Source organism: Gopherus evgoodei, chromosome 17, assembly GCF_007399415.2.
Source record: "Gopherus evgoodei ecotype Sinaloan lineage chromosome 17, rGopEvg1_v1.p, whole genome shotgun sequence".
NCBI lineage: Eukaryota > Metazoa > Chordata > Testudines > Testudinidae > Gopherus > Gopherus evgoodei.
This window is the reverse complement of record NC_044338.1, coordinates 17421600-17448472: the sequence shown is the minus strand read 5'-3', so window position 1 is coordinate 17448472 and position 26873 is coordinate 17421600. Positions and strand designations below refer to the sequence as shown.

The 26873-nt window shown below is 42.8% G+C and overlaps 1 protein-coding gene across 3 annotated transcripts in view; it reads right to left on the bottom strand.

Moving 5' to 3' along the window:
- Nucleotides 1-11659: 11659 nt before the first annotated feature.
- Nucleotides 11660-26873, bottom strand: part of P2RX1 (purinergic receptor P2X 1) — a 33266-nt gene continuing 18052 nt past the window's right edge. The window contains exons 6-13 of one of the 3 annotated variants that reach the window (XM_030536839.1): nucleotides 24845-24925; nucleotides 22054-22195; nucleotides 19682-19812; nucleotides 17879-17969; nucleotides 16750-16815; nucleotides 15818-15919; nucleotides 13130-13198; nucleotides 11660-12679 (exon numbers count right to left, since the gene is read on the bottom strand). In XM_030536839.1, the coding sequence (XP_030392699.1) occupies nucleotides 13133-13198; nucleotides 15818-15919; nucleotides 16750-16815; nucleotides 17879-17969; nucleotides 19682-19812; nucleotides 22054-22195; nucleotides 24845-24925 (679 nt within the window). In that variant the 3' untranslated portion in view covers nucleotides 11660-12679; nucleotides 13130-13132. Of the gene's footprint in view, nucleotides 12680-13129; nucleotides 13199-15817; nucleotides 15920-16749; nucleotides 16868-17878; nucleotides 17970-19681; nucleotides 19813-22053; nucleotides 22196-24844; nucleotides 24926-26873 lie in introns of those variants that run through there. The other 2 variants (XM_030536840.1, XM_030536841.1) reach the window with 2 other exon arrangements.

The window sequence follows — 26873 nt, the reverse complement described above, 5'->3', positions numbered from 1 at the left end:
TATTTTGGACGCTAAGGTCCAGATCTGGGAAGAAATGTTATGACAACTCCCTCTAACCCTCACCCTCCACACACTTCTCAAAGGGATCAGAAATTTTCCTCACTGGTGCTTCTGTAGACTTTGAAGCAGTTCAATATTCTCCATTGCTCCATTATTTTATTTTTAGTGTGGGCTTCAAATCTCAAAGTAACTGACACAGTATTATTGCAGCTTTGTTTCCCATCCAACAGTCTTGCTTATTTGCATTTAGACTCTGCACACAGAAGTGTCAAAAGATAATTATTAAGAGGACACTAGTTATTAAAATATCAGTGTTTCCACTAAGCCTTGCAAGGACTTTATTTTATTTAGTCTAAACTGCAGTCATTAATCGGACCTCTTATCTTGCATTAGCTCTATGTATCCAAGCCCCAGCACTCTTAGCAAAGCTTGCTTTATCAGCCAAGTAACAAATGGTAAGGAATTGTTAAATTCTGAGAAAATGGCTTACAAGTGGGAGACTCAAAACTCAATGTATTTAGCTTATCAAAAACAAAATCACGAGGTGACTTGATTACACTGTATAAGTATCCACATGAGGAGAAAATGCTCATTTCTCTGCTAGATGAAAGGGTCTTTCATCTAGCAGAGAAAAGCATAACAAGAACCAATGGCTGGGAGTTCAAGTCAGACGAATTTTAGACTGACCATCTAGTTTTAAAATTTAATCGGCAAGCTGGCAGTTATGTCCTTCATTTATAGTCGTGCTGTAGTTTCCATGGTATCATATCTTTAAATACTATTCAATCCAATTCTGTCATTAGATACATGAACACAACTCTCACTGCCTGAGAGAGAAATCCAAATTAAAATATCAACACAGTGTATCAGGTACCTCATTCTGTGAGTCTGTTTTTTGGGAAGGGAAGTTTGGGGTGGAGGCTCTCTATCCCTAATACAGACTGCTTTTATTTTTTTTTTTAATTGAAAAATCCTCAGGAGTTTAAGTTACAGGGTAGGAAAGAACTTGTGCTGGCTTTGGGAACCCAAAATCTAGGAAGAGAGGTTTGTGAAAGCTCAAACACCATGAGGTTTACCCAGGCCTAATTATTACTGGCCAGATTTTGTGCTTGTCACTCACACAAAACTCCCACTAGGCTGCAGTCCTTACACTGGCAAAACTCCCTCTGGAGACAATAGGTATTGCAATGAGTAAAAACTAAACATCTCCATAAGATTCTTGAATGGAAAGAACTAATGTACCCAGGTCTTGCCCTTTTCCTGTGGAAAAGACAGAAAGCGGCAGTCTTTGCATCACTGTTCTCAGATGCTCACAGGTATCCACAAAGGGGAAGGGACACCCCCCCTCCCCATGGAGAATCTGTTTAGCAGTTAATATAGACATCCCCCCAACACACCTTCTCCACAATGAGCTCTCCTGTTAAAAAAAGTCTCTGGAGTTTGCTGCCTGTAGGAGATGTCCTGTCAACGTGGCTCAAACTGGGTCAATGAAGCAATGCAGACAGCTCTGGCAGATCTTCCCAAGATCTGGGCACGTTTCAGTGACCAGTGGCACCTAAAGGGCAAACCTCATCCCCCACTTTTATTTATCAAGGCAGGAACAATCCCCAACAACCTCTCCACTGAGGAAGGATTCAGAGGAATCTGAGGGGAACCTAGTAATTTTCCCACCCACCGTTCCTGTCCATGTAGGGGGTTATTTGGACCTAAGTAAGGGCCCATTGACTTCAGTAGGAGTTTTGCCTGAGTAATTCCAACAGGATTAGGCCCTTTCTGAAGACTGCTCACCCTCTGCTATCATTTTCTCTTTACACTTGAGTTCCTATTGAAAGGAGCCTGCACATACAAGCTAGTCATGATTCTCTGTCTTCTGAGGTTTGGAAATCAGCCAACAGTGCAGTTTTGGGGGTCCAATGCTGCCACCCAAACTCCCAAAGCCTAAGGAACCCAACTATCTGATGGATCCTTTCATACCAATGCTGAGCCTGCAGCTGGAGCTCCATAGTCTGCAGGAGGTTGATATTAATACTGGAAAATGCACACCACTGATTGCATTTTTAAAAATGATTGGCAGGAATCCTATAAAATATTAATAAGAACCAGTTCCTGCCTGTATTTCCCTGGGAGATTCATAAACCGAAACCAAACGAAAGGAGAAATGGTGCCGAGAGCCTGACGCTTTCTTTACTATTTCTGTTCCACCGTCATTTTGCTGAGTCTGTAAATGCAAAAGGAAAAACAAAGCAATTTAATTAGTTTCTTTGATGTTCCATAAAGAGATTTTAAGCATGCTCTGGTTTAAATTTACCAGCACCGTTCTCTAATATGGTTATGTTACAAAATGCACATGGAGGGCTGCATTATGCACCCAGTTTGATATTTGGATGCAAAAATATCCATAAAATTTAGTCACACCTAGCCCAATTTTCAGACATATGTACTTATGATAGGCACCCAAATTCAATATACAAGTTTGAAAAACAGGCTTCCCTACATATGTACACTAATTTGTCTCCTTATATTCTTTGCTAATGGTTCTGAATAAACAGTCAGATAAGAAGAAACCAATATTAAAACCAAGGAAACAAGATGTAACTAGCTCAACAAGTCTAACATGTATAAGTTGGTAACGTGTATTCTACAGAATAAACAAGGCACAGTTTAAAAGATTGCTTGAGTTTTTAACTATCATCATATTTGTATTACAGGAGGGTCTACAGACCCTGGTTAAGGTAGACCCTGGAAGAGCTTACAATCTAATTAGAGTAGAAACAGGATAAGTATTTTTGGTGTATCTCCTTTTGAAGCATTTCAAAGAAAGCCAGTAAGGAAGCTCTCTAGAACCTGTGTCTATCCCTAGCAGTCTAGCTGATTGAACATATGAAGATGATCCAATTCTAATGCTGGTTTTGACACTAGCATATGCTTTGGCCTTTAGCAAGTCATTGTCCCTCCCCATGCCTCAGTTTACCCATTTGTAAAATAGAGATAAATAATACTTATTTGTGAGGGTTAATTGCTGGTGCTTAAGAGCTTTGAAGATGTTGAGTGCTGGGTATAATTATACTCCTTGATTTAGAAGAAGGAGAGGACTATTGCCCTTCAGGGCACATTGCAAGACACATCTGCTTACATGGGCTGCTGAGGAGGACCACCTTAGGGAGAAATCAGATGTGTGGGGGGGAGGAAGAAGTTGGTGTTTGATGCATGATCTAATTTTGTTTTCATAACTTATAGTAGGGTAGCACAGGGCAGCTGTCCCTGAGGTATGTCTACACTGCAATTAAAAACCTGGGCTATGTCAGCCGACTTGGGCTTGCAGGGCTCAAGCTAAGGGGCTATTTAGTTGGGGGGGCAGATGCTCAGGTTTGGCTGGGACTTTCTCACCTCACAAGGCCCTAGGGCGCAAACATCTACACCACAGTTAAACAGCCCCTTAGCCCGAGTCCTGTGAGCCTGAGTCAGATCGGTTCACTGGTGTCTAATTGAAGTGTAGACGCATACTCTTGGGGGGCGGGTCAGGTGCCCTGCCTACTTGTGACAAGCTCTGCTAAGGAGAGTGAGCCAACCCAGCTGTACTGTGAGTAGTTAATCATCTAGGTGACTGGGCAGCAGTTAATTAGTTAAGGAACACCTGGACATAATACAGTTTTAGGAGGTCCCAGCTCAGTCAGGAAGCCAGAACAGAAGAAGCTCCTGAGACTCCTCAGGGGAGCTGGGTAGGAAGCTACTCCCAGCGGTGTATCCCTGGTGAGAGGATTTTCAGGGAGAGGAACAGGCCCAGAGAGCAAGTGCTCCCCGGCAAGGCACCAGAGCAGCCCAGGAGAACAAACTGGGCACACAACCTCCTGAGGAGCGAATAGGGAGTTGCTTAGCTCATGATGTCACAGGGTCTGGTCTATGCCCAGCTGGTAAGTGACTGCTTTAGTGTGCCATGCCCCAAGAACCCACACAGTTCCCCAGGGCAGGTCTGTGGCCTCCAAGACTGGGCCTTTGCCACCAGAAATCCAGCTAAGCTAGACTCCTGCAGGGAGGCTTGTACTGTGCCCTTCCAGGTACAATGCTCCTAGTCAGTATTTCCAGCGACACTGGCAGCCTTTTCAAAGCAAGGGGACTGTTTATTAGTCACCAAGCACACAGATTTTTACAGTCCTTCGATTAGTGCAGAGAGGCAGAAATTAAGACCACAAATGTTTCCTCTCACCTGCCCTTACCAATAATAAAATGTGTCTGGGGCCCCTCAGCTGGGAGTGGAGTTGCAGCCAGGCTGGAGGCCGTGGCCGGCAGCTATCAGCCAGGGCCTGGGGCTTGAGAGTGGGGCTGGAGCAGAGCTGGGGGCAGAGTAGGGCTGAGTGGTGCTCCCGCCTTTCCCTCTTGTGGGAGCTGGCCCAGGCCCCACCACACCCCCCCCAGATGTTCCTCCATGCCTGGTAGGGGGCACACCCCCCAGTCTGTTGATTCAGGGAAAGTTTGAGCCAGTTTTTTTAATGACCCAGCCCTCCCCCTCCTGCCCTCACTCCAGATAGGCAGGTGGCCCCCCCACTTCATGCTTCCTGCACTGGTTTAGCAGGAGACCATTTTTTCTTTTTACAATGTAAAGTACAGAGGGAAACTGAGGCACTTATGGGATTCATAAGTGTGTCAGAAAAGTCCCACTTTCTCACACTCAGCAAAGAGCGATGCACTGTTGGGGAAAGGGCAGCATCCAGCTGCCCGCCCAGCAGGCAGGTAATTCAGTCCCCGCGAGAGCTCTGTGGCTACAGGGGCAAGACATTTGATTGATTAATCCAGAGGCAGTGTGTTTCTGGTGGAGTAGCTGACTGATGCTTTCATTTATGTTTTCGTGTTGTCCTTTTCTGTTAAATAAATGAGACCCTCCACACAGGGCACTCTAATACTAGAAAGATCTGTTTGGACTTGCTTATGCCCTGCATGAGGGGAAATTTAGGTAGTGGCTAACACTTGACCTTTGGGGGCAGACTGGGGTGACCTCCACACCATTACACAGGGTGTCTAGAGCCTTGGATTGGTGTCCCTTTATGTGTACACTTAGTTAATATCTTATAACTGGCATTCCCTTAACTCTTGGCTTTGTTCTACCAGTTTAACCTAACATATAAAACATAACCCAATATCCTATTTATCTTTCTTCGGATAGGTCTTAACTTGTCTATGCACAGGAATGACTTTGCCAGTTGTTAGGCAGGATGGAATGTGGTAGATATTGAACAGTGCACGTATTTCAGAGCAAGGAGTGAAAATGAGCAAATGTATGATTTATTCTGTTCAGGTTCTTATGCTGCATTCATCTGGGGCAGAATGCAACTCCTCAGGTAATTGGACCGAATACCAGTATTTACAAAATAGTTGAGCCTGAGCTGCAAAGTCTGGATACAAATCCAGACTTTACCCCAAACTCGAGGGTGTTTAGAGCCAGGGTGTTTTACTTCAGGACAATCTCTAGGTAACTCCTGTAGCCTTGCAGAAAATGCAGTGGGGCTTTTTAATTGACCTCAGTTTTACATTGAATCCAAAAGACTGTACCCTCCTACAACTGAATGGTGCCCCTTAACAGTACCCTGGTTCAATACTGACTCAGAGAGAAAACTGCCACTTACTGAATCTTCAGCACTGCCTCCTGCATCACCCGAGTTCTCCTTAGATGTCTCTCTTCAAGTCTAGACAAGACTTTACTCTGCTTAGTTTACAAGATACAATGAGATCACAAGGCTGCCACGGTATTGTGTCAGCAGCCTTTGATTTAGGGAGCTCAAACTGATAGAGCTAATTGTATATCAGCTTTAACAGAACTCTTGCAGGAAGTATAAACACACCAAGACAAAACATCTCCCAGTTCAGAACAATGAGAGCCATAGAAACCTTTTCTTATACACATCTAGATATGCAAGCATTGCTGTGCCTTAGCACCATAGGATCCGTAGAATGTGCTCATACTTAGTGTGTTTTGGAGTATAAAATAGTTCAAGATAAAGATGTCAATATGGAAGACTAAACACTGGACAGTTTCACTAACACTTTCAGTACCCCTCAAACTAGTGTGTATAATGATCAGTAATGCCAACGAAGCATTGCTCGCATGCTTTGCGGGGAGAACGGAATCTTTTGATCTGAGAAATGAGATTTTTTTTCCCTACTGATCCTGTTTTATAAAATATTAATAAAGTCAGTCCCGGATTTTCAAAAGTGACTAGTAATTTTGACAGCCTCCATTTTTGAGTGTTCAACTTAAGTTGCATTAAAGGAGCTTCATTTTTAGAAAGGGTTGAGGACTACTCAGAGAAACTCAGATCCCTTTAACATGACTCAGGTTGGGCGCCAGAATCACTGGTCACTTTTAAAACTCTTGGCTTAGTTATGTACCAGCATTCTACAAGGGAGATTAGCAGAATCTGAACCTATTTCCTTTAGTACTGCAGTACAGACTTCTACCACCTGAGCTTAAGCAGTGGTTTTCAAACGGGGGTATGCGTACCCCTACAGATACTCAAGCTCTTGTCAGGGGGTATGTGAGAAAAATCCTGTAATGGCAAACAATATATTTTGTTATCCCTTACAGATTTTTTTTTCTGTTTTCATGGGTATATTATGACCCTATCTCAGTTAGGGGTACGTGGCAGGCAATGTTATTTGGCCAGGTATACACAGCCTAAAAAGTTTGAAAACCACGGAGCTAAAGGAATAACTTCATTAGCTAATAGCATTGGTAGGTGGTTCTTTTTCGGGCCAGCCACCAGAGGGTGACATGACACGCATTCTGCCATTGTGTAACAAGTACAGTTTGTTTAAGAAGAAGTCAGAGTTGTTACCATTTCTTTTTTGAAACAGTGGGACAGATCTGTATCACGGAACTGGATCTGCAGCTAGTGTAAATTGGAATATCTCTGTTGACATTAGTGGAGCTATGCTGATTTACACTAGATGAAGATACTGGTCCAGGGACTTCACTATCATTGCATCAGGAATAGATTTGGCCCTACCTGCCTGTCACTCACTCTAAAATAAAGTGAGCAATTAAAAAAAAGACAAAAGGAAATAGTTTCCCATAGAAAATATCGTGGAATAATTAAGATAATTTATAATTAAGTTTACAGCCAAGGAAATGAGCCATATAGCAACCACATTGTTGCTGGGGTTATGACTTGAGGCACAACAGAGGATGTCTAGTGTGACAGTACTACAGAAGGTACCTTTCTCCATCTATCATGGACTTGTCTCCAGATGAATTTCTTGGGGCATAAGGAATGGGAAGCATTGCTGAAGAGCAGGTGAAAGCAGCAGGTGTTCCTGCCTGCTCTTCATTGAGTATCCTCTGGAGAATTTGTCAAGATAATTGAAACCAGAGGAGCAGCAGCTTTGTTTTGGAGAAATCCAAGAGTGTTTTAACTTAAGGACTGGATGCTGCACTGGAGAAAGAATGAACATATTAGAATGAGGAGAGCTTGTGTAGAATGGGAAATATATATTTGATCATGTTGTTATTGTTTATTATTATTTGCATTGCTGTAACACCTAAAGGTCCTAGTCAGGGATCAGTTTCGCTGGGCACTATGCACATGCAGAATGATAAGATAGTCCCTGCCACCAAAAATTTACAATCTGAGTCCTTGTCTACATGGAAAAAAAATTCTGTCATTGTTATTGCAGAATAAGCTGTTCTGTCAAGCTATTGAGAAATAGAATATTCCACATGGTCAATCTTCCTATATAGACAAGGCCTAAGTATATGAATGTGTTCGTATATTTATTTAGAGCCTGATTGTATAACCCTCACTCATGAAAGTACGTCTAGGGCTACTGACATAAGTAAATTCCCAGACTGTTATTTATTAGGGTTACATTTGGATCCAGATTTTAAACTCCTCAAAGTTCAGGAGTGCTCTGATCTAGGCTATTGTGTTGGACTGATTCCAAAGACAGGGCAATAAAACTGTTCACCAGCTGCAGTACTTTAAATTCTCCTGTATCTTACTTTCCTCATCTGTAGAGCAGGGCTAATGATACTGACCTCCTTTATAAAGTGTTCTGAGATCTACTGATGACAGGAGCTACATAAGAGGTAATATTATTATTATTTTATTAATAACACTAATGTCTATTTGGTCACTGAGACATTAATTCTGTGTGATCTCTGGCTGAAAGGATTGGAGAGTGCATTTAATTCATCAGGGACTACATTGTATTTTTTCTATTAATTAAATAATCATTTACAAGGCCAAAGCCCAATTAAACAGGAGAAGGAGCTGTAAAAAAATAAGGTTGCACATACAGCAAACTGAAGAGATTCTTAACAAAAATTCTACAGCACTTGAAAATAAGGACTAAAACCCCTTGGGCTAATGCTATGGTAAACAGATGTGGTTTGGCCCCTTCTGAGGAACAGAAGGAGACCAACTCAGGCGCCACAGGGAATTACAGCCTCACATGCACTCTCTTCAGGGGAATTATGCATAATGCACCAAATAGACAAAAATAGTTCCTGACCTCTGCAGTGATAGCAGGTCAACGCTGAGATACAAATGAGTCAGAAGGAGAGACCAAAAGGTTCAGTCTGGTACCCCTGTCCCACAATATACACACTTGCACCGTCCAAAATAATCTTCCACTGACTCGTATTATAAACATTCAGGAACTGTAGGGGGCAGCATTGCGCTACCCAGATCCCCCATGATAACACTTGTACCTTTCTCTCTCCAGTTTACTTTTGGCACAAGAGAGAACTAGGCACAATCAAAAGGCAATTTTCATTTTCTTCTCGAATGTTTATCAGTCATTTCAGAAGCCATTTCCCCAGGCCCCTGACTCTCAGACTCACTGTCACATCCAAATGAATACCTGGAAGACAAAGAGGCTCCAGCCAGACAGAAGAATGAGAGTCAGGGAGACCTCTTCTCTTTACTTGGATGAGCTATTTTTGCATCAAACATAATTTAAAAGCAGCAGGATAGAGGGGAGGGTTTATGAGTGGACAACACTGAAGCATAGAAATTATACCTAAGAAGGACCGACCTGCCTAGACTGAATGAATGAAAGAGCTAGTGCACCTCTGTCTGCTCATTCGGCCTTATTTCACATGCTATATACCCAGATATAGCATACCTTCCACCAGGCCTAGCCTTGGAGGTGTTACAGGTTTTTCTACATTTCAATGGAGCAAAAGGGGAAGATCTGTATTAAAACAAAACAGTTGCCAACTCTTGCGATATTATCAAGAGTCTCGTGATATTTGGTATTTAACTTAAAGCTTCCGGCCCTGGGACAAGTAATTATGTGAGAATCTGAGCTCTCTTTTTATTAAGCCCTCATGGTTTCAGAAATCTTGAAAATATGCCCTAAATTCTCATAAACCAGAAGGCAAATAAAAAGAACTCAATGTATATATATTTTAAAATATCATTATTTTAATGACAAAGTCATGGTTGGGAAGGGGAGGGAAGCCGACTCTTGAATGTTTAGGGTTGGCAGTACTGATAAAGTAGCATTTTCCCAAATGCTTTATTTCTCTTTTTTAAAAAACAAAATACAAAGCCTGCCTCCCAATTCACTTATCAAAGTCCAAAAGTTAAAATACCAAGAAGCCAAGAACTATCCGTTTCTCTGCATGCAGCTTGCACTGGTTTACCATAAGGATTGATTTAGTTCAACTGTCACAAAAGGTTGTGCGAACACATTTCAGTGTTTGTGATCTCTGACAATTCAAATTTTCCTATGCTGCCTTTTAATTCAAAGGCCATCAATGGTCTGTTAGTTCCATCTGCTGGTTGTAGTCTGTCACTGTAAGGGGAACAATGCAGCCACACTAGACAACTATTGCTGCAGCGTATTCATAGACTCTAGGACTGGAAGGGACCTTGAGAGGTCATCGAGTCCAGTCCTCTGCCCTCATGGCAGGACCAAATACTGTCTAGACCATCCCTGATAGACATTTATCTAACCTACTCTTAAATATCTCCAGAGATGGAGATTCCACAGCCTCCCTAGGCAATTTATTCCAGTGTTTAACCACCCTATTTATTACTTGAAGATTCACCCATAACACATGTGTTGCACTCGCGTTTTTCTTGAGCAGCTCTGGGATGTGACTGATAGTCAGCTTTCTATGATTATGGCATGGATGTGCACAGTGACTGCTGCAGAAATGCTCTGTTATTCCAGAGCATGTGCACAAGGCTGTAGCTGTTGAAACTTCCGGTATTGGTGTGACACAGTGATGCAAGGTATCTAGGAAGTGATAGTTCACTTAGGACCAGGTACATCTAATAATGTATTAAATCACTAAATGCAGTGCAGCAGTGGCAGGATTTTTGTAAACTGTGGAATGAGGTGTGTCTAAAGTCAGAATGTGGTATCATGTACTGTCCTGATGATCTAATTCCTGGCAAAGGCATCCCTGCAGAGTGTATCCTAACACAAGAGCCTGTGAGTGCATCTGCTCACCTCAGAAGCAAGGAGCTATTCTCTCTCCCTGTGTCTCTTAACCTTAATTGAGTCCAGTTGATAGAGGATATGGAGTTTCTTGTCATCAGCTCTCTTAAAGTTCTATAATGTATAATATCAAGGTCACTACAAAGGGTAGAAAAGATTACTTAAATTGATCAGTCAGTATAGATTAGTGGGAAAGCTAAAGTACCTTTTTAAGGGTAAACAGGAGGAACAGACCTTTGTTAATGAATGATTTGCAATGCAATTAGGTGACCTGCTAACTAAATTCCTCCTGCAGTTACAAATGTTACAAGATTCTCCTTCATTTCCTGCCCTACACTGTGGTGAAATATTGCTGTGTGCTGTCAAACAGCTCGTGCGTCCCACACCAGAGATGGCTAGATTTCTGTGGCAGATGAAGTGATCTCTATAAATCCTTACTACCCACACAGTGTTGTAAAGCTTAACTAGTTGATTTGTCAAAAATGTTCTGAGCTCCTTAGATGAAAGAATTGCAAAATATGTCATTTGAGCAAAAATAGGTTATCTATGGGTGAAGTTGGGATGCAGAGGGAAACTAACAATTAAGCAATTCAGATAGAATTTCCCCCGAAGAGTGCAGAGCAAACTGGCCATAGAAATAGAATTAAACAGGGTACAACAATTTAAAGGGTCCCCAGGCATGTGCAGCATGAGGAAAAAGTGAGCAGAGAGATGCAGTCTAGATTTTGCAGAGTCAAGATGATGAGTTGGCATATCCTCACTGTCTACATGCAGCTCTGGCTGTTGCACTGGGTTTGCTTATGGTCACATTCTTTGTTAGGCTAGAGGAGAAGAGCTGTAGACTTGTATATACGACCTTTCTGAGATGCTGAATTCTTCGGCGCCTGCCAGCACACTGTATCCCAATAGGAACACTCTCCTGATACCCTCTGGCCTGACCCTGTTACACAACATTTACACAAAAAACTGGATTAACAGTAAGTCAATTTCCTTATATATTCCCAGAGAAGAACTACATTAAAATGTAGATAAGGTTGAGACTACTACCACATATCAATAATTTAGGTTAAAATACTGTCATGAGCTAGGTGAAACCGTGTTATGGGTTGAGTTAAAACCTTGTTAAAACTGATGTGTGAATGCACCCTTTACTTAAGATAGTTGTAAGAAACACTGTATCTATCTACACCCTCCAAGGACAAGCACTGGCACGAGGTGAATTAGTAGAAAAACTAGAGGTTTATTTTAATACAATACATTATTACAAAATAACCATTTCCCCACCACATATAATTATCAAGTGTTGTAATTGACCAAGAGGAACACTGCGGTCCTCATCAGGAGGAGGCACTTCCTCTACTGGACAGTGGCTTAGCCAGGGCTAACAAAGTCCCTACAAATCAGGCAGAGCCTAGGCTAATCCAGAGCATAGCTCCAAACAGCCTCTGTGCATTTCATAGTCAGACCACAGAAGGTTAGGTGGAACTAGAACTGTCTGCTGTGATCTCATTAAACTCTATGGGTGTGCGCCTTATCACATGTGATGCCAATACCCAACTAGGGATAAGGAAGGTGATGTAATTAGTACTGTTTGGGTCTGCCCATGTTTGTTTTTGAGACTCAGTATTTAGTCTGGCCTAACCTCTCTCCCTCTCTGTCTATTGTATTTGGACCAAGGATGGTAGCACTTCAGATAGGCTGACCAGCTAGCAAGTGTGAAAAATCAGGATGGAGGTAGGGGGTAATAGGCACCTATATAAGACCAAGCCCTGAATATTGGGACTGTCCCTATAAAATCGGGACACCTGGTCACCCTAACTTCAGAGGGCCTTTAAAAAAAGAGCAACAAGGAAAAAGTCCCTCTGGTGCTTTAATTAAATGGGGCTCCATGCTTCTCTTTTCTTGGGGTGAAGTCAATGGGGATCCCCCATGCCAGAATAGTTTAGTCACTGCTAGTCAGTGCCTAAAGCTGTGACTAAATCAGAACCATCTGCTATCTTGCAGCCCATCGGCCTTCCACTCACATTTTGGCTGCGCTCATAAAGGTGTGCGCTCCTATCCTGACAAATATAGTCTGCTGAAACACAGACCAGATGTATTAGCCTAGGAAGACTCAGTCTAAGGTATAAAACGGTGAGTTCAGCTGGCATTTGGTCTGTGATGGCCTGATGAAGTGGGGGCAATTACAACATATCAGAAGAGGAAGAGGATGCAGGTTCTTCTTTCAGTGCAGACCCTGCCAGGAAAGAGACAGGTTCAGTAAAAGTCATCACCACCTTCTCCTGGATGGGTCTTCCTGCCCAGCACCTCCCCAAGAGTCACAGCTCTGAGCTAAGCTGTACTTCAGCTGACTTTGCCATAGTCACACCCAGAACTTTAGGGAGGAACCCAGGCCATTCACCCCAGATCTTATCTCCATGATGAGGGCATCCACCCAGCCCACACAATGAAACATTAACACCTGTTAAGATTTTATGACCCTCATCTGTTGATCTAACCAACCATAAGCCACATCTGCAACCCCATTTCAACTCTCTCTTGTTGCTCTCCCCAGCTCTGTTATCTTAATAGCATCTTTCTCATGCCTTGTGTGAAATAGGGACGGCCAAATTCACCACTGGGTCGAATGGTGTGACTTCATCAACTTCCAATGGTTCATCTAACTTAGATAGGAGAGGCCACTTACGTTTCACTGAGAGCCCATCACATTGTTCTGCAGATTGCTCATGGAGGAAGGGGAAGCCTCTTCTTTTTCCTGTGATATTGCCCAGTCCAAACCAAATTAAAAAATTATTCCTTCTGGGATTACCCCACAACGGCATCAGTAATAAAGATTAATCTCTGTTTGTGCAACAGTAACCATGATTCAATTGGTCTCAGTATGTTTCACACCCTGCTTAGTGAAGCATTCCCAACTCTTTGGAAATCAGAGTAAGTCTGTGTTAAAAGTAGGGCTGTCAATTAATCGCAGTTAATTCACAAAAATTAATTGCGATTAATCGCAGTTTTAATCGCACTGTTAAACAAGAGAATACCAATTGAAATTTATTAAATATTTTGGATGTTTTTCTACATTTTCGTATATATTCTGTGTTGAAATTGAAATCAAAGTGTGATATATTTTATTATAAATATTTGCACTGTAAAAATGATAAACAGAAGAAATAGTATTTTTCAGGTCACCTCAAAGTACTGTAGTGAAAACTCTTTGTTGTGAAAGTACAATTTATAAATGTAGATTTTTTTTTTGTTACATAACTGCACTCAAAAACAAAACAATGTAAAACTTCAGAGCCTACAAGTCCACTCAGTCCTACTTCTTGTTCAGCTAATTGCTAAGACAAACAAGTTTATTCACATTTACAGGAGATAATGCTGTCCTCTTCTTATTTACAGTGTTACCAGAAAGTAAGAACAAACAATTGCGTGGCACTTTTTTAGGTATTTACATGCCAGGTATGCTAAACATTCATATGCCCCTTCATGCTTCAGCCACCATTCCAGAGGACATGCTTCCATGCTGATGATGCTTGTTAAAAAAATGTGTTAATTAAATTTGTGACTGAACTCTTTGAGGGAGAATTGTATGTCCCCTGCTCTGCTTTATCTGCATTCTGCCATATATTTCATGTTATAGCAATGTCAGATGATGACCCAACACATGTTGTTCATTTTAAGAACAGTTTCACTGCAGATTTGACAAAATGCAAAGAAGGTACCAATGTGAGATTTCTAAAGATAGCTACAGCACTCAACCCAAGGTTTAAGAATCTGAAGTGCCTTCCAAAATCTGAGAGGGATGGGGTGTGGCACATGCTTTCAGAAGTCTTAAAAGAGCAACACTCCAGTGTGGAAACTACAGAACCCGAACCATCAAAAAAAAAATCAACCTTCTGCTGATGGCACCTGACTGAGATAATGAAAATGAGCATGAGTCAGTCTGCTTTGCTTTGGATTGTTATCGAGCAGAACCCATCATCAGGATGGATGCATATCCCCTAGAATGGTGGTTGAAGCATGAAGGGACATATGAATCTTTGGCGCATCTGGCATGTAAATATCTTGCGATGTCAGCTACAACAATGCCATGAGAACGCCTTTAGGTGATAAGGTAAACAAAAAGCAAGCAGCATTATCTCCTGCAAATGTAAACAAACTTGTTTGTCTGAGCAATTGGCTGAATGAGAAGTAGGACTGAGTGGACTTGCAGGCTCTAAAATTTTACATTGGTTCATTTTTGAATGCAGGTTTTTTGTACATACTGTAATTCTACATGTGTAAGTTCAACTTTCAAGATAAAGAGATTGCCCAATTTACAGTAGTTGTATTAGGCAAATTGAAAATTACTATTTTGTTTTTTTACAGTGCAAATACTTATAATAAAAATAAATATAAAGTGAGCACTGTACACTTTATATTCTGTGTTGTAGTTGAAATCAATATATTTGAAAATATAGAAAACATCCAAAAACATTTAAATAAATGTTATTCTATTATTGTTTAACAGTTTGATTAATCACGATTAATTTTTTTAATCGCTTGACAGCACTAGTTAAAAGGTATCCTAGAAAGATCAGTAAGTGTATGACCAGTGACCCATTGAAATCTGGGGTAATTCATGAGTATTCTTTAAAAACACCCAAGAATAAGTTCTTTCTGCAAGTCACCTCTTGGCCTGTAGGATGCACGGTAGACGGAGCAAAGGATTTAACCCCCACTCAATCTCACGACTCAGAAGGGATCATTAGACATAAGGTCTGAGATTTGCAAATCCATCTAGGAGATCTGGGTGCTCAATACCCATTAAAATTTAATTTCTGGAATAGCTGTTAATTTGAATGGAAATTGACAGTCCAGATCCATTAGGCAGCTGTGAAAAACAACCTGGATTTACAATGTGCAATGTTATTCTAAGGTGACATGGGTGGGGGTTTTAAAAGCACTCAGTGCTGGCCTAGCTCTGCTCCCACTGCAGCCAATGGGAGTTTTGCCATTGACTCCAGTCATTGCAGAGTTAGCGCAAACACTGACTGCTTTGAAAACCTCACCCTAAAGGCACATGACTGTCGCTCTTAAGTGATTGGATCACTGAGGGAATAAGCAGAGAGCTAATGGAAATTCTTCATATCAAAGGGCTTTCTAACTTCAGAGCTGAAGGTCCTGGGTTCTAGTCTCTGTTCAGTATTATATGGATTTGACAATCACTAGATCCAACCCATCCAAAGAAGGAAGTGTCTAGCTGCTCTCCAATATATTTTTATACACACACACACAGATTTATTGTATAATCTCTATACATGAACACACATACATATGTACAAATACCTCCTGCCCTCTGCAGTCTCAGGTAAAAGAGGAATGAATTGTTACTTACAGACACAGGAGTCCTCATTTCCGCATATTTGAATTTCCTCTGTTTGTAATAATCTCGTCGTGGGAGAAAGTGCAGCAGGAGCAGATCACACACTACAGATGCCTTAAATCAGACAAAGTATGACACAGAAACCAAACCATGGTTAGGGCAGAACCTAAAGTATTAGATCCTCTAAACCAGGAATCTGCACCAATCTCCCGAGTCTACATCATTCATTCCAAAGTATCCCAAAGCACCTTGCAAACAGCAGTCACTTCATCAACTTTGGACGTGGAACATGGCAGCTGTTTAATAGTGCACAGTCAGGCTGCACCTTAGTTTAGGACAGAAGTGATACATGCAGGATTCAAGCCAGGGGACTTAAGTAGGCAGAAAGTAATTACTTAAACTGTAATTTGGCAAACACCCTAAATTTAACACCCTTCCTGTTGCAAAAGGTTCCATGCAGTCTTTAATGGCCACAAGCAGCAGGATCCCAATGTGGTATCTCACCTCAAAGACAGAACCTCACCACTGAAAACTATGCTGGGGTATTGGTTTGGTATAAATGCAGAAGGAAGACCTCTACCTATCAGCCAGAATATTTGCTCTAGCATTTCTTTTGGAGGTCTCCCAGGAAAATATTGACCAGGTCTGACTTTCCTTAGCTGGACTGGGTCCAGCAAGATGGCAGCCCAAGCTGATATGCAGACTGTCTAACATCAAACCCCATTGCACTGTGGTTTGTTTATATCTAGGGGATCTGGAGATAGATGAGCTCTGCAAGGAAATATCTTCTCTATTCATTTTGCATTTTCCAGATTTACAGGGCCAGGCAGATGCCTATGTGGAGCTGGTATTTTGCTATAGCTCAGAGTCACTTTCACTTCAGTGCCACATGTAAGCAGAATAATTTGCATGTTCAGATGCAGGCTGGACACAGCAATACTCACCACTCCAAATATACCAATTCCAGAACCTATCGTGGTCATCGTTGGGATGATGTTAAATTTACCTGCCTGAATAAAAGCAGAGAAAATAGGCAGGCTCTCTTCATAAAGCAGAGGAATCCTGCAGGGGGAAGGAACAGGTAGGGCTAGAGATGACCCTGCTCAGGAACCTTGCATGGCTACCACTAAAAGAGTTCACTCCCTCTCAAAGTTCTGCAGGAGCTGTGGACACCCTTCTAGAGAAGGAGATGGGGTGACGGGGCATTTTAGATATCAAGCCATTACATTCTTTTTCTTTTGTGAACTGAATATTCCTGAAGACACTGGGATTTCCATCCATGCAACTGGAGTTCTCTATTTAGGCAAAGAACAGGAAAAGGATGGGCAGTTCCAATGACTTTCCTTATGCTCCTCCCGCAATGCTCCTCAACTACTCATGACCCAAAGAGACCAGTTCCTAGTGACAAGAGGCAAGTCTATCTCCACACCCATGCTTGATGTCTGTGCTGAGATTGCCAACCATAGTGCCATCTATACTAATGTAGGGGTGATTCTGGGATGTGGGCACCAGGAAAAGACAGAGACCATCAGCTCACAATGGTTACTTTCTGACTGACCAAACCATTAGATTTGATGACTGTGACCTATTACCTTTAAACTCCATCTTTCGAAGATGGCTTGCAGTGCTCAATGGCCATTGTGGAAAGTGTAAAGAGCTGGTGCAAATAGCTGTACAGAGAGAACCATTTGCAAAACCAGGAACTATGCTACATATTCCCAAGTGCCATCTACTGGCAATTTATCTATTAACTAGCAGAGAGAGAGAGAGAGAGAGAGTGCTCTGTCACAGCAGGAAGCACCCAGGACTCCAGCAGAAATCATATCCATCCCTACAAAGTTTGCTGAAACAATTCAACCCCTCTGCTTCAGTAAATGAACTTCAGGGATATATGGAAATGGCATACGCACCATCCTGACTCTCATTCAACCTTCATTCTAAGACCCTGAGATGCATTAGGTTCAGATACTGAAGTGGATTATATAACAACACATGAACTGGCAATGAAATTAAAAGCTAGGCTCATGAGAAATCTGTGAATTAAATTTAAAATGAATTCACACAGGATGTTACCTTTCCATTCACCAGGATATCGAACCGAATTCCAAACACCTTGTACAAAGTCCTGTAGTCAGTTCCGTTATCTCTGTAGTATTTGGCATACCTTTCCAATCAGACAGATAATATGTTAAATGGCCTTTCACGGTCTTTAGAAAACAAAAATAAACGAAACTAATATAAACCACTTAGAAAACTGAGAAACTAGAACTTCTGTGACTGAGTGGACCGAGGAAGGGACTGGGACTTGGGAGACTCTTGCCCTGCTGGATGACCTAGGACAAGTCACTTCCCTGCTTGGTGCCTCAGTTTCCCCATCTGGAAAATGGGGCTAATAATAGTGACATCCTTTGTAAAGTGCTTTGAGGATAAGAGCTAAGGAAAAGTGCTAGATAACAGCTTGTTAGTATTATTTTTACCCTGAAGCTAACCTCTTCCAAATCAAAGTCAGTGAATGAACTGAAAATATTCAACTGAAAATTTCACTACTGGCTAGGAGGAGATGAGTTCATTTGCTCCTGTCTGAACATTTGTTGTTTATTGCTACTGGGTGTATTATGTTATTACAAGAAGAATAAGTATTACAGTGCACAGGGCTCTCATTTTGTTACTATTATGTAAATCTAAAGAAATGAATAACAAACAAATACAAAAAAATGAATGGGTATTTCAATATCTATAGGTAGGCAACCTATGATGAGGCACTCGACTGAGACTCCTGTGCCACTAATGGGTGAATGAATGTAGAGTGTGAATTTCTGTGATCACTGCGGTACCAGTTTAGAGAGTATCTGGCTGGTTTTAGGAAAGTTTGGCCTAACTCACAAATACCTTGTTCTTTACAATATGTGTAGTGAATATACCCATGCTCTTACTACATTTGGAACATATTAATAAGGTGACCCACCAACTGCATGTTGTCTTTTTTTTGCAGCCCAGCCAGCATCCAAGTTTGATGGGGGGAACCCCAAAATCATTGACTTGGGTACTTCTGCTCCTCCTCACCCCACTGAGGGAGCACAGACCATTCTCAGCAGCACCTGCTGGCATGGCACCGCCAACTCTGCGGGATGGGTAGGGTCAGAGAGCAAGCCTACTCTGCACTCACCCTGCAGGAGTGGCTCCTGTCCCAGGGGATTGGCCCTGCTCTTGGCAATGGAACCCGGCACAGAGGGTCACAGTGCCGCTCAGGTTTGGCCTGGCTGCCTCCCTCTTCCCCCTCCCCCCGTTATGACAGCAGGGGAGCCAGATCAAATCGTTGACCCCATACACTAAGTCACAATGTCACTCACTCAAATTTGGCCCAGCCGCCCTGCCTGTCATCACAGAGAGGCAGTAATGATACTGACCGCCTGTGTTTTGAGATCTAAGTATGCAAAGTGCTATATATGAGCTACATGTTACTATTAAGTGCAGTGCCAGGCGTAGCACTACACAACTATAATGACAGTTATGGGATCTGCTAACCCATTTCAGCAAAGGAAATATATCATGTTATGATTATGATGGTGTTTTAATTTGGGGCATATGGGTGACCCTGGGAGGGTTTTGCAATGGCTCAGAGCTAGGAGTGTAGAGTGAGTGCCTGGGTGTGTGAGAAGAGGAAGAGAGAGGAAGGACAACTGATTAAAGGGAGGTGGAGAATTTTCACTTCCTCGTCTAAAGCAAACGGCTGCTCTTTGCACATGCAACGTGACATTTATTTTGGTAACCGGGAGAATAATCCGTTTTTATAGAGTCTGTAATGTGCTTTGAGATCCTCCAGGATGAAAGAAACTATATATGAAGGCTGAACAGAAGATAATAGGGCCATCTTACCTGAAGTTGAAGCCTGATGAAACATTATTGTCATCATTATAAAGTCCGTGAAACTGGTAAACAGGTTTACAGTATGTCACGGGCCAGTCAAGGTCACAGTCCCAGTCTATGGTGATACCGACAACCCCACCCTATAAGAGACACGACAAAAGGACAGGAAATATCCATATCATTATCATGCAGAAATTTGTGCTCAGGATGCTCTACTGCATCCTGGTTTTGTTAGCTTTTTAATTTGGAAAGGGATGCTTTTTCCTTCTCCATAAACTCACTCTCCACAGCTAGCTCCAAAGATGCTACTAAGGGACCAGAGATCCAGTCATGATACATAGTCCTGCTGATTTATTTCCCTTTCTTCACCCAGGACTCTCAGTGTCATAGGATGACTCCTTGCAATCATCTGGTTCTTTGTATGATACACTTGCCATGCTAGCCTCACCCTCACTTACTAGTAGAGCCTCCAATGCCTCTTCTACTATCATGCTGCTCCATTCGGAAAGAGCAGATCAAGAGCTTCATTGGGACGTCCTCATGTTGGATACAGGAGCCTAGTAATGCTGGCTGTGATGACTGTTGCTGTTTACATGGTATCACTATAGTGCTCACAAGGTTGCCTCCTCTTTGTTCAGTAACCTGTGTCTAGAAGCATGACCCTGAGCAGCTACGACCCCTTCCACTAAGTACTGGGGCAGCAGGGTTGATGTCACAGCCCAAGCTGGTGGATAGAATGATTGCATCCTGTGTTTGTGAGAGAAGGGACTTTCATTTTGTGATTATTAGAGAGAAGCCCAAGCCAAAAGCCTGCATCTGAAAATCCCTAAAATTTGAAGTGCGGGCTGGGCGTGGATCCAAATTTTGCAGCTCATGTCCATCTGTAGGAATGCTCTTCCTTGGATTAGAGAGAGATAAACTTGTAACCCCTTAAACAGACAGATCTGGCCAATCATGCTGAAAAGATTAATCTCTCAACCAGTTACAATGGGCTACCATTGGAAATACAACAACAAATAAAAAGAATGGAAACAGGGAGGTACAGTGTCTTCATGTATAGGCCCCATTTCTGTGCATACAGTAAGTAGCATGGATTCCGTGTTTTACTAGCTTTTAGAGCCAGTTCAGTGGATCAATAGTTAGTACACAACTGCTGTGGGCTTGGAACTGTCACTCATGAGGCTGGGCCAGTGATGGAGAGAACATATCAGAGTCTTGTGGTTAGGAAGGAGAGAGGAAGAGGAGGGGGCACAGATTAGATAGTGCTGGATTCAGGAGGTCATTTTCCATCTAATCAACTGAGCAACATCGACACAGCTCCATAGTAACATGTTTCACCTCTTCCTCTTCCCTGGTGTAAGATGCTAACATGTAGACAGGTGGCTTGTGTATGAGCCATGCATGTGCACTTGTGGAGGTGGAGAGGGAAATGTTAACAAAAAGCAATAAGGAAGCAAAAAAGCCTGAACCAAAGTAGTGGTGAGTTTCTCAATACAAAGGCCAAACAGGATAAGGGTGGAGACAGAAAAAAACAACCCTCTTTATTTGTTCTAAAACAAACAACATTGTAGCACCTTGTGATCAGCAACGTGGCAATTACACACAATCCTTGTTAACATGAGCACAAAATGCTCTGCCTTTCCTGATCTCTTTTTGCAGATTAGACCATATTTCTCTGTAGTCTAAGGGCTTGGCTACACTTCCAAGTTACAGCACATTAAAGGAGCCCTGGGCGCTGTAACTCACTACCTGTCCACACTGGCAAGACACGTAGAGCGCTTTGACTCCATGGGTAGAGCGCTCCTCATACTCCACCTCGGCGAGTAGAATAATGTTTGATGCACCCCTTCTGGAGTGCCCCAGCGTCAGTGTGAACGAGGTGTTGCATTACTGTACTCTGATCAGCCTCCGGAACGTCCCATAATCCCCTTAAATCAACTGGCCACTCTTGACATTGTTTTGGAATCACTGCAGGCATGCCGTGCCCTTTGAAAGCTCCGTTTCTGACAGCCGGCATGCTTATCTGTTCTGAGACAAAGCAACCATTACTGTGGAAAGCTGTGTGTATGAGAGAGGCGAGGGGGGAGGGGAAGGGGGAGATCTGCTGCTGTCTGAACTTACAAGACAGCATGCTGACATGCTCTCAGCCCCCCAAAAGGACACCTTGTTGACTCCTATTTGCCAAGTTTGGATTTTGCTGCAAACAAAATATATAAAGTGATTGGTCAGAACTGTGGATCAAGGTATACAGCTGTGCTAATGATGACTTTTCACTTCAGTGGCCAAAAAAACCAAAAAACAAGACAAAAAAAATTTCAGGTCAACCTCATATGCCCCCTCATTCTCATGACCAAAGCAAACATCAGTTGAAATCTGTGTACCTGAAGGGCCAGGGCACGAAAATTTTGTCCCGATTCCTTCACAATGTATCCCAGCTCAAACACAGGGCAAAAGGGATCTTTGTTTTTGTGGTAGGTGCATTTTTTCAGATAGCTTGTGGTAATGCCCTCCACCAGGTTGCGTCTGTGAATAAAAAAGAATCTGCATGTCAACTGAATGAAATGTGATAGTTTATGATTACTTGTGGTATAAAAAGCCAGATTTTCAAATGAGCTCATTACTCACCACCCAGCAGCTGATGTCCAGAGTCTCATAAGAGTTCTGCAGCCAATGTGCCAAGTTCTTTTGAAAATCTGGACACATGCCTTCATGCCTGAGCGGGTACTGAGCTCTTTCGAAAAACTAGGCCATAATGAGCATCGTGCTTTAAAATCAGCAACACGAGAGCAAAGAACTTACTTTGTTTCACAAAACTTCTAATTTAGAGACACAGAGACAGAAATAGGGATTGAGACAAGACTGTTTTGAAAGCAGTGGAAGAGCGGCTTTTAGCTATAAACCATTATAGGCACAGTGCTCCAGATCGTTTCTGTTGTTTGTTTGCTTATATTGCAGTATAATCAGGACAGGTCCCATTGTGCTAGGTGATGTACTAACACATACTAAGAGAGTTCCTGGCCAAAAGGGCATAACACTCACTTACACTATTGTAAACCAGAGTAACTTCATTCAAGTCAGTTGGAGTTCGTCTGGATTTACATCAGTGTAACTGGTCCCATTTTAACTTTGTAACATGGTTTTGTCATGCAGAAATTAAGATAGTGAAGGCAAAATATGATAGAGGGATTTGTTTAGCTGGGTTCTGTGCATTTCACCTTATTACAACTGTAGAATATCTTAGTCTCTTTCTCCTCTCCTGGGAGTCTTGGGTGAACTAGCAATCCATGGCACTGAGTAATGGTGGGCTGGACAGACTCTACTGAATACATGCTGCTTCAGAGAGCAGCATGGATTAATGTCAGGTTACTGTGTATTTAACCTCATAAATAGTACAAGGACAGTACAAATCTATAGAAGGGAAATCTGTCATGCTCAGCACAAATGACTTTTGTTCATTTGTTCTGGATTAAATTTATAATAAGACTAGCAACGAATCCTCTTACACTTGTTCGTTTGGTCAGAGAGACAGTTTACAGAGAGGCACTGAGGGAATTATTTCCTAAATCAATTACTGTAATAGAAACAGAAATTGTAATGATGTGAAGGGCCTTTGACAATTTCTAGACAATCTAGATTGTCCTGGTGCGTTAGCTGCTCCCACTGTAGTACTTCATTTTATATTTCTGCCTTCAGAAGAATAAAAAGACAGAGAAAGAGGAGAGGTGTGTGTACCATGACAACTGAGCTCTCCAGTAAATTTAATTGCAATCTCCACTTCTCTGATTTTAAGACTAAAATTAGACACCATTTACAGCCAAATACAGCTGAATGCTAGCACCAACGCAGCACGTTTTACATAGCTGAAGTGTTCCTTATAATACTACCTAGTTCCTATGTAAGCATTTTTCATCAGTAGATCTCAAAGTGCTTTACAAAGGATGTCAGCATGATTACCCCCATTTTACAGATGGGTAAAGTGAGGCATATAGAAGGCAAAGTGACTTGTCCAACGTCAGTGGCACAGCTGGGAATAGAACTAGGTCTCCTGAGTCCCAATCCAGTGCTCTAGCCACTAGGGGTATGGCTACACTGCAGCTGCATGTGAGCTTCCCAGTCTGGATAGACAGACTCATGCTAGCTGGGCTTGAGCTATCACGGCAAAAAGAGCAGTGTGGACGTTGCTGCAGAGGCTCGGGCTAGCCACCCAATCTCCTGTATCTCAGTTCAGGTTGCCTAACTTTATAACGTATGGTTCAGTGTAGCTGGGAGTGAGTCTCTGTCAGTACAGCAACATCTACGCCACTATTTTTAGTGTGCTAGTGTAACACCAGCAGACCCTGGTTGTCAGCGGGTGGGATTGAATGTGGGGCCTCTGGATCTTAGAGCATGAGCCTCTACTGCATGAGCTAAAAGCCAACTAGCTCTTAGCTAAGGCTGTAGAGCACACTCATTTTAACTCTCTCTCTCTCTAAGTGGTCCTGGTGCCACTAGATGGGACAGAACACCATACCCAGAAGGTGAGAGAGTTAGGGCTAGTCTACACTGGCAGTGCTTTAACGGGGCTTGTGCGGTCGCGGCAGAGCACTGGGGGAGAGTTCTCCCAGCACTCTAAAAAAACCCACCTCCACGAGGGGCGTGACTCCCAGTGCTGGTGCACTGTTTACACTGGCGCTTTACAGCACTGAAACTTGCTGCACTCTGTGGGGTGTTTTTTCACACCCCTGGCGAGAAAGTTGCAGCTCTGTAAAATTGCCAGTGTAGACAAGTCCTTACACTAGTGCAAATCTGTCTGCCCAGGCTGAGACTCACTCCCAGCTACACTAAACCACGTGTTATAAAGTTAGGCCCTGCTCTTGCGAATAAGTTCAGAACTTTACTCACATGAGCGGTCTTATTGTTTGGAGGGTCAGAGTTTTCAGCTCCATCTTGGTTAGAGACTTGTTTAAGGACCAGTCCTGATTCCTGCTAACTGATTTGTTATTGAATGCTGCAGTCAACCAAATACTGGACTCAGGAACAAAAGATGGTGTTTTCTGCATCAAATGAGCCAAAAGCTATAAGTACAATACTACATCGCTTTACATAGTGGCAGGGATCAAACTCATGAGCGATCAGAAAAAAGGAAGTCATACAGATTTGACATTTGATCTCTTTAAAAAAAAATGGACTCACCTGGAGACTTTAAACGTGGGAAAGGTGATGCTGTTCTTAATAAATAAGGTAAAATTTTCAGCTTCTAAGAGCAATGGGGGCCTGAAAAATACATGTGTTAACAAGTGCTTGTCTTTCAGTTTGCCAACATCTAAAGCAATTACAATAAAGGGAAGAACAATAGATGCAAAGAAATTATATGGGATAGTATCCAAATGATCACATTCAGGACCCAATGAGAGATTTGGTCTGGTCCTTGCACTTTCTAGATAAAAAGATGAATTCCAAAGTATCCTAGGTAGAAGCACTATAGAGAAGGGGGAATATTTGCTATGCAGACAAACCTTTTCTTGTGCCTGATGAAGGAGCTTCCTTTCATTATATGCTGTGTTGACTTTACTGTGGAGAAGCAATAATGCAGAAGCCAAATGTCCTGCTCATCTCCACCCACTGACCAATTAGCTGATACGGAGACTAGGGTTTAGTTTTGCATCTGGCTACTGTACAGCACCTGACGTTTTACAGTTAGAACAGAGGAATTTCAGTTACTTTTCTGCTGAACATGTTGGCCAAATTCTGAAGACTTTATCCTCAAGCAAAACTCCCACTAAAGGCAACAAGCTCAAATCCATGACTCATGAGAGGCTCTCACTCCCAATGATGGAAGCTCCTGACTTTCTATGGTAAGATTCTGTGCAGCCTCAGAAAGGGGCAGGTAGTGCCCTACCCATACCCAGGACTCAAGGCTCCTGGCTTTTCATGCCACCATTGCTAGGGAAGAGAGGAGGCTACTAAAACCCTGGCATAACAATACACCCTAAAGCCTGGAAGCATCCGTAGAGGAAGGAGAGAGGGGATCCTGGTGATCAGCTGGTCAGAGCACCCATAACATGATCTTGTGGCTGGGATGACTGAGAAGGATCCCAGAGCCATTATTGTTGCCCATCTCTTGAATGCATGCAGGGTATGTGTTTGATAGGCTCCTGCTTCTCCCCAGTTCTGGTGACGCAGGGAAGTGAGAAGAGCAGCATGGGGACTACTCAGCTACCTCACTGGGTTGGAGCAACCCTCCTCCCAGTTAGGGGTATAAGGAGGAAAAATTAATTTCCCTTCTGCTAAGATCTGCTCAATCTAGAAGCCATTTGCAGTGCACAATGGCAACTTTTTTGAAACTACTAACTTATGAAAAATGCTATGTGTTCATATGTACCCAGCCTGGTGCTCTATTAGCTAGCTGCATTTCCTGTGTAACAGGGCAATCTGTCCTCTCTTTAAGAGTAGTTGTGGCATGGGTCCAGCCAGCCGTGTTCCAAGGCTTGGCTCCTTTAAGGACAGATATTCTGGGACTCGTAGGTCTTCTAAAGATCACATGACCAAACAGAGAGCAAGTCCTGATTGGGGGTCAGGTTAAGTGTCAGTCATGTGACAGGCTACAGTATATAAGGCAAGCCTGTGGCTCAGGAGAAAGACTGGCAGGAGGTTCTTCGTGGTGGGCTAGAGTGGGGGTTCTCAACGTTTTTTTGACTCTCTCCTCTCCCCTCACCTCCCCTCCCCCACCCCCCCAACATACTATAAAAACTGCATGGCCCATCTAGGCCACAACTGTTTTTCTGCATGTAAAAGCCAGAGCTGACATTAGGGGGCAGCAAGCAGGGCAATTGGCCAGGGCCCCACGCCACCAGGAGCCCCATGACACTAAGCTGCTCAGGCTTCAGCTTCAGCTCTCGATGGCAGGGCTTTGGCTCTCTGCCCCTGGTCCCACTGAACTGAATGTTGGCCCTGCTTGGCAACCCCCCTGAAACCTGCTCACAGCCCCTTAGGGGGCCTCAGACCCCTGGCTGAGAATTGCTGGGCTAGAGAATTGCTGGGGAGCAGACAGCTGGGAGGAGTTGAGGAGGTAGGATTTAGAAGAAGTTGGGAAGGGTGCACAGAAGAAGGAAGAGGCTTGGGCAATACAGCACTAGTGGGGTATATTGAGGTTGCTGGGGAGGGAACCCCTGAATAAACAGGGTAAGGATTCTGAGTCTCAGAGAAGAGCTGCAGCACTGCT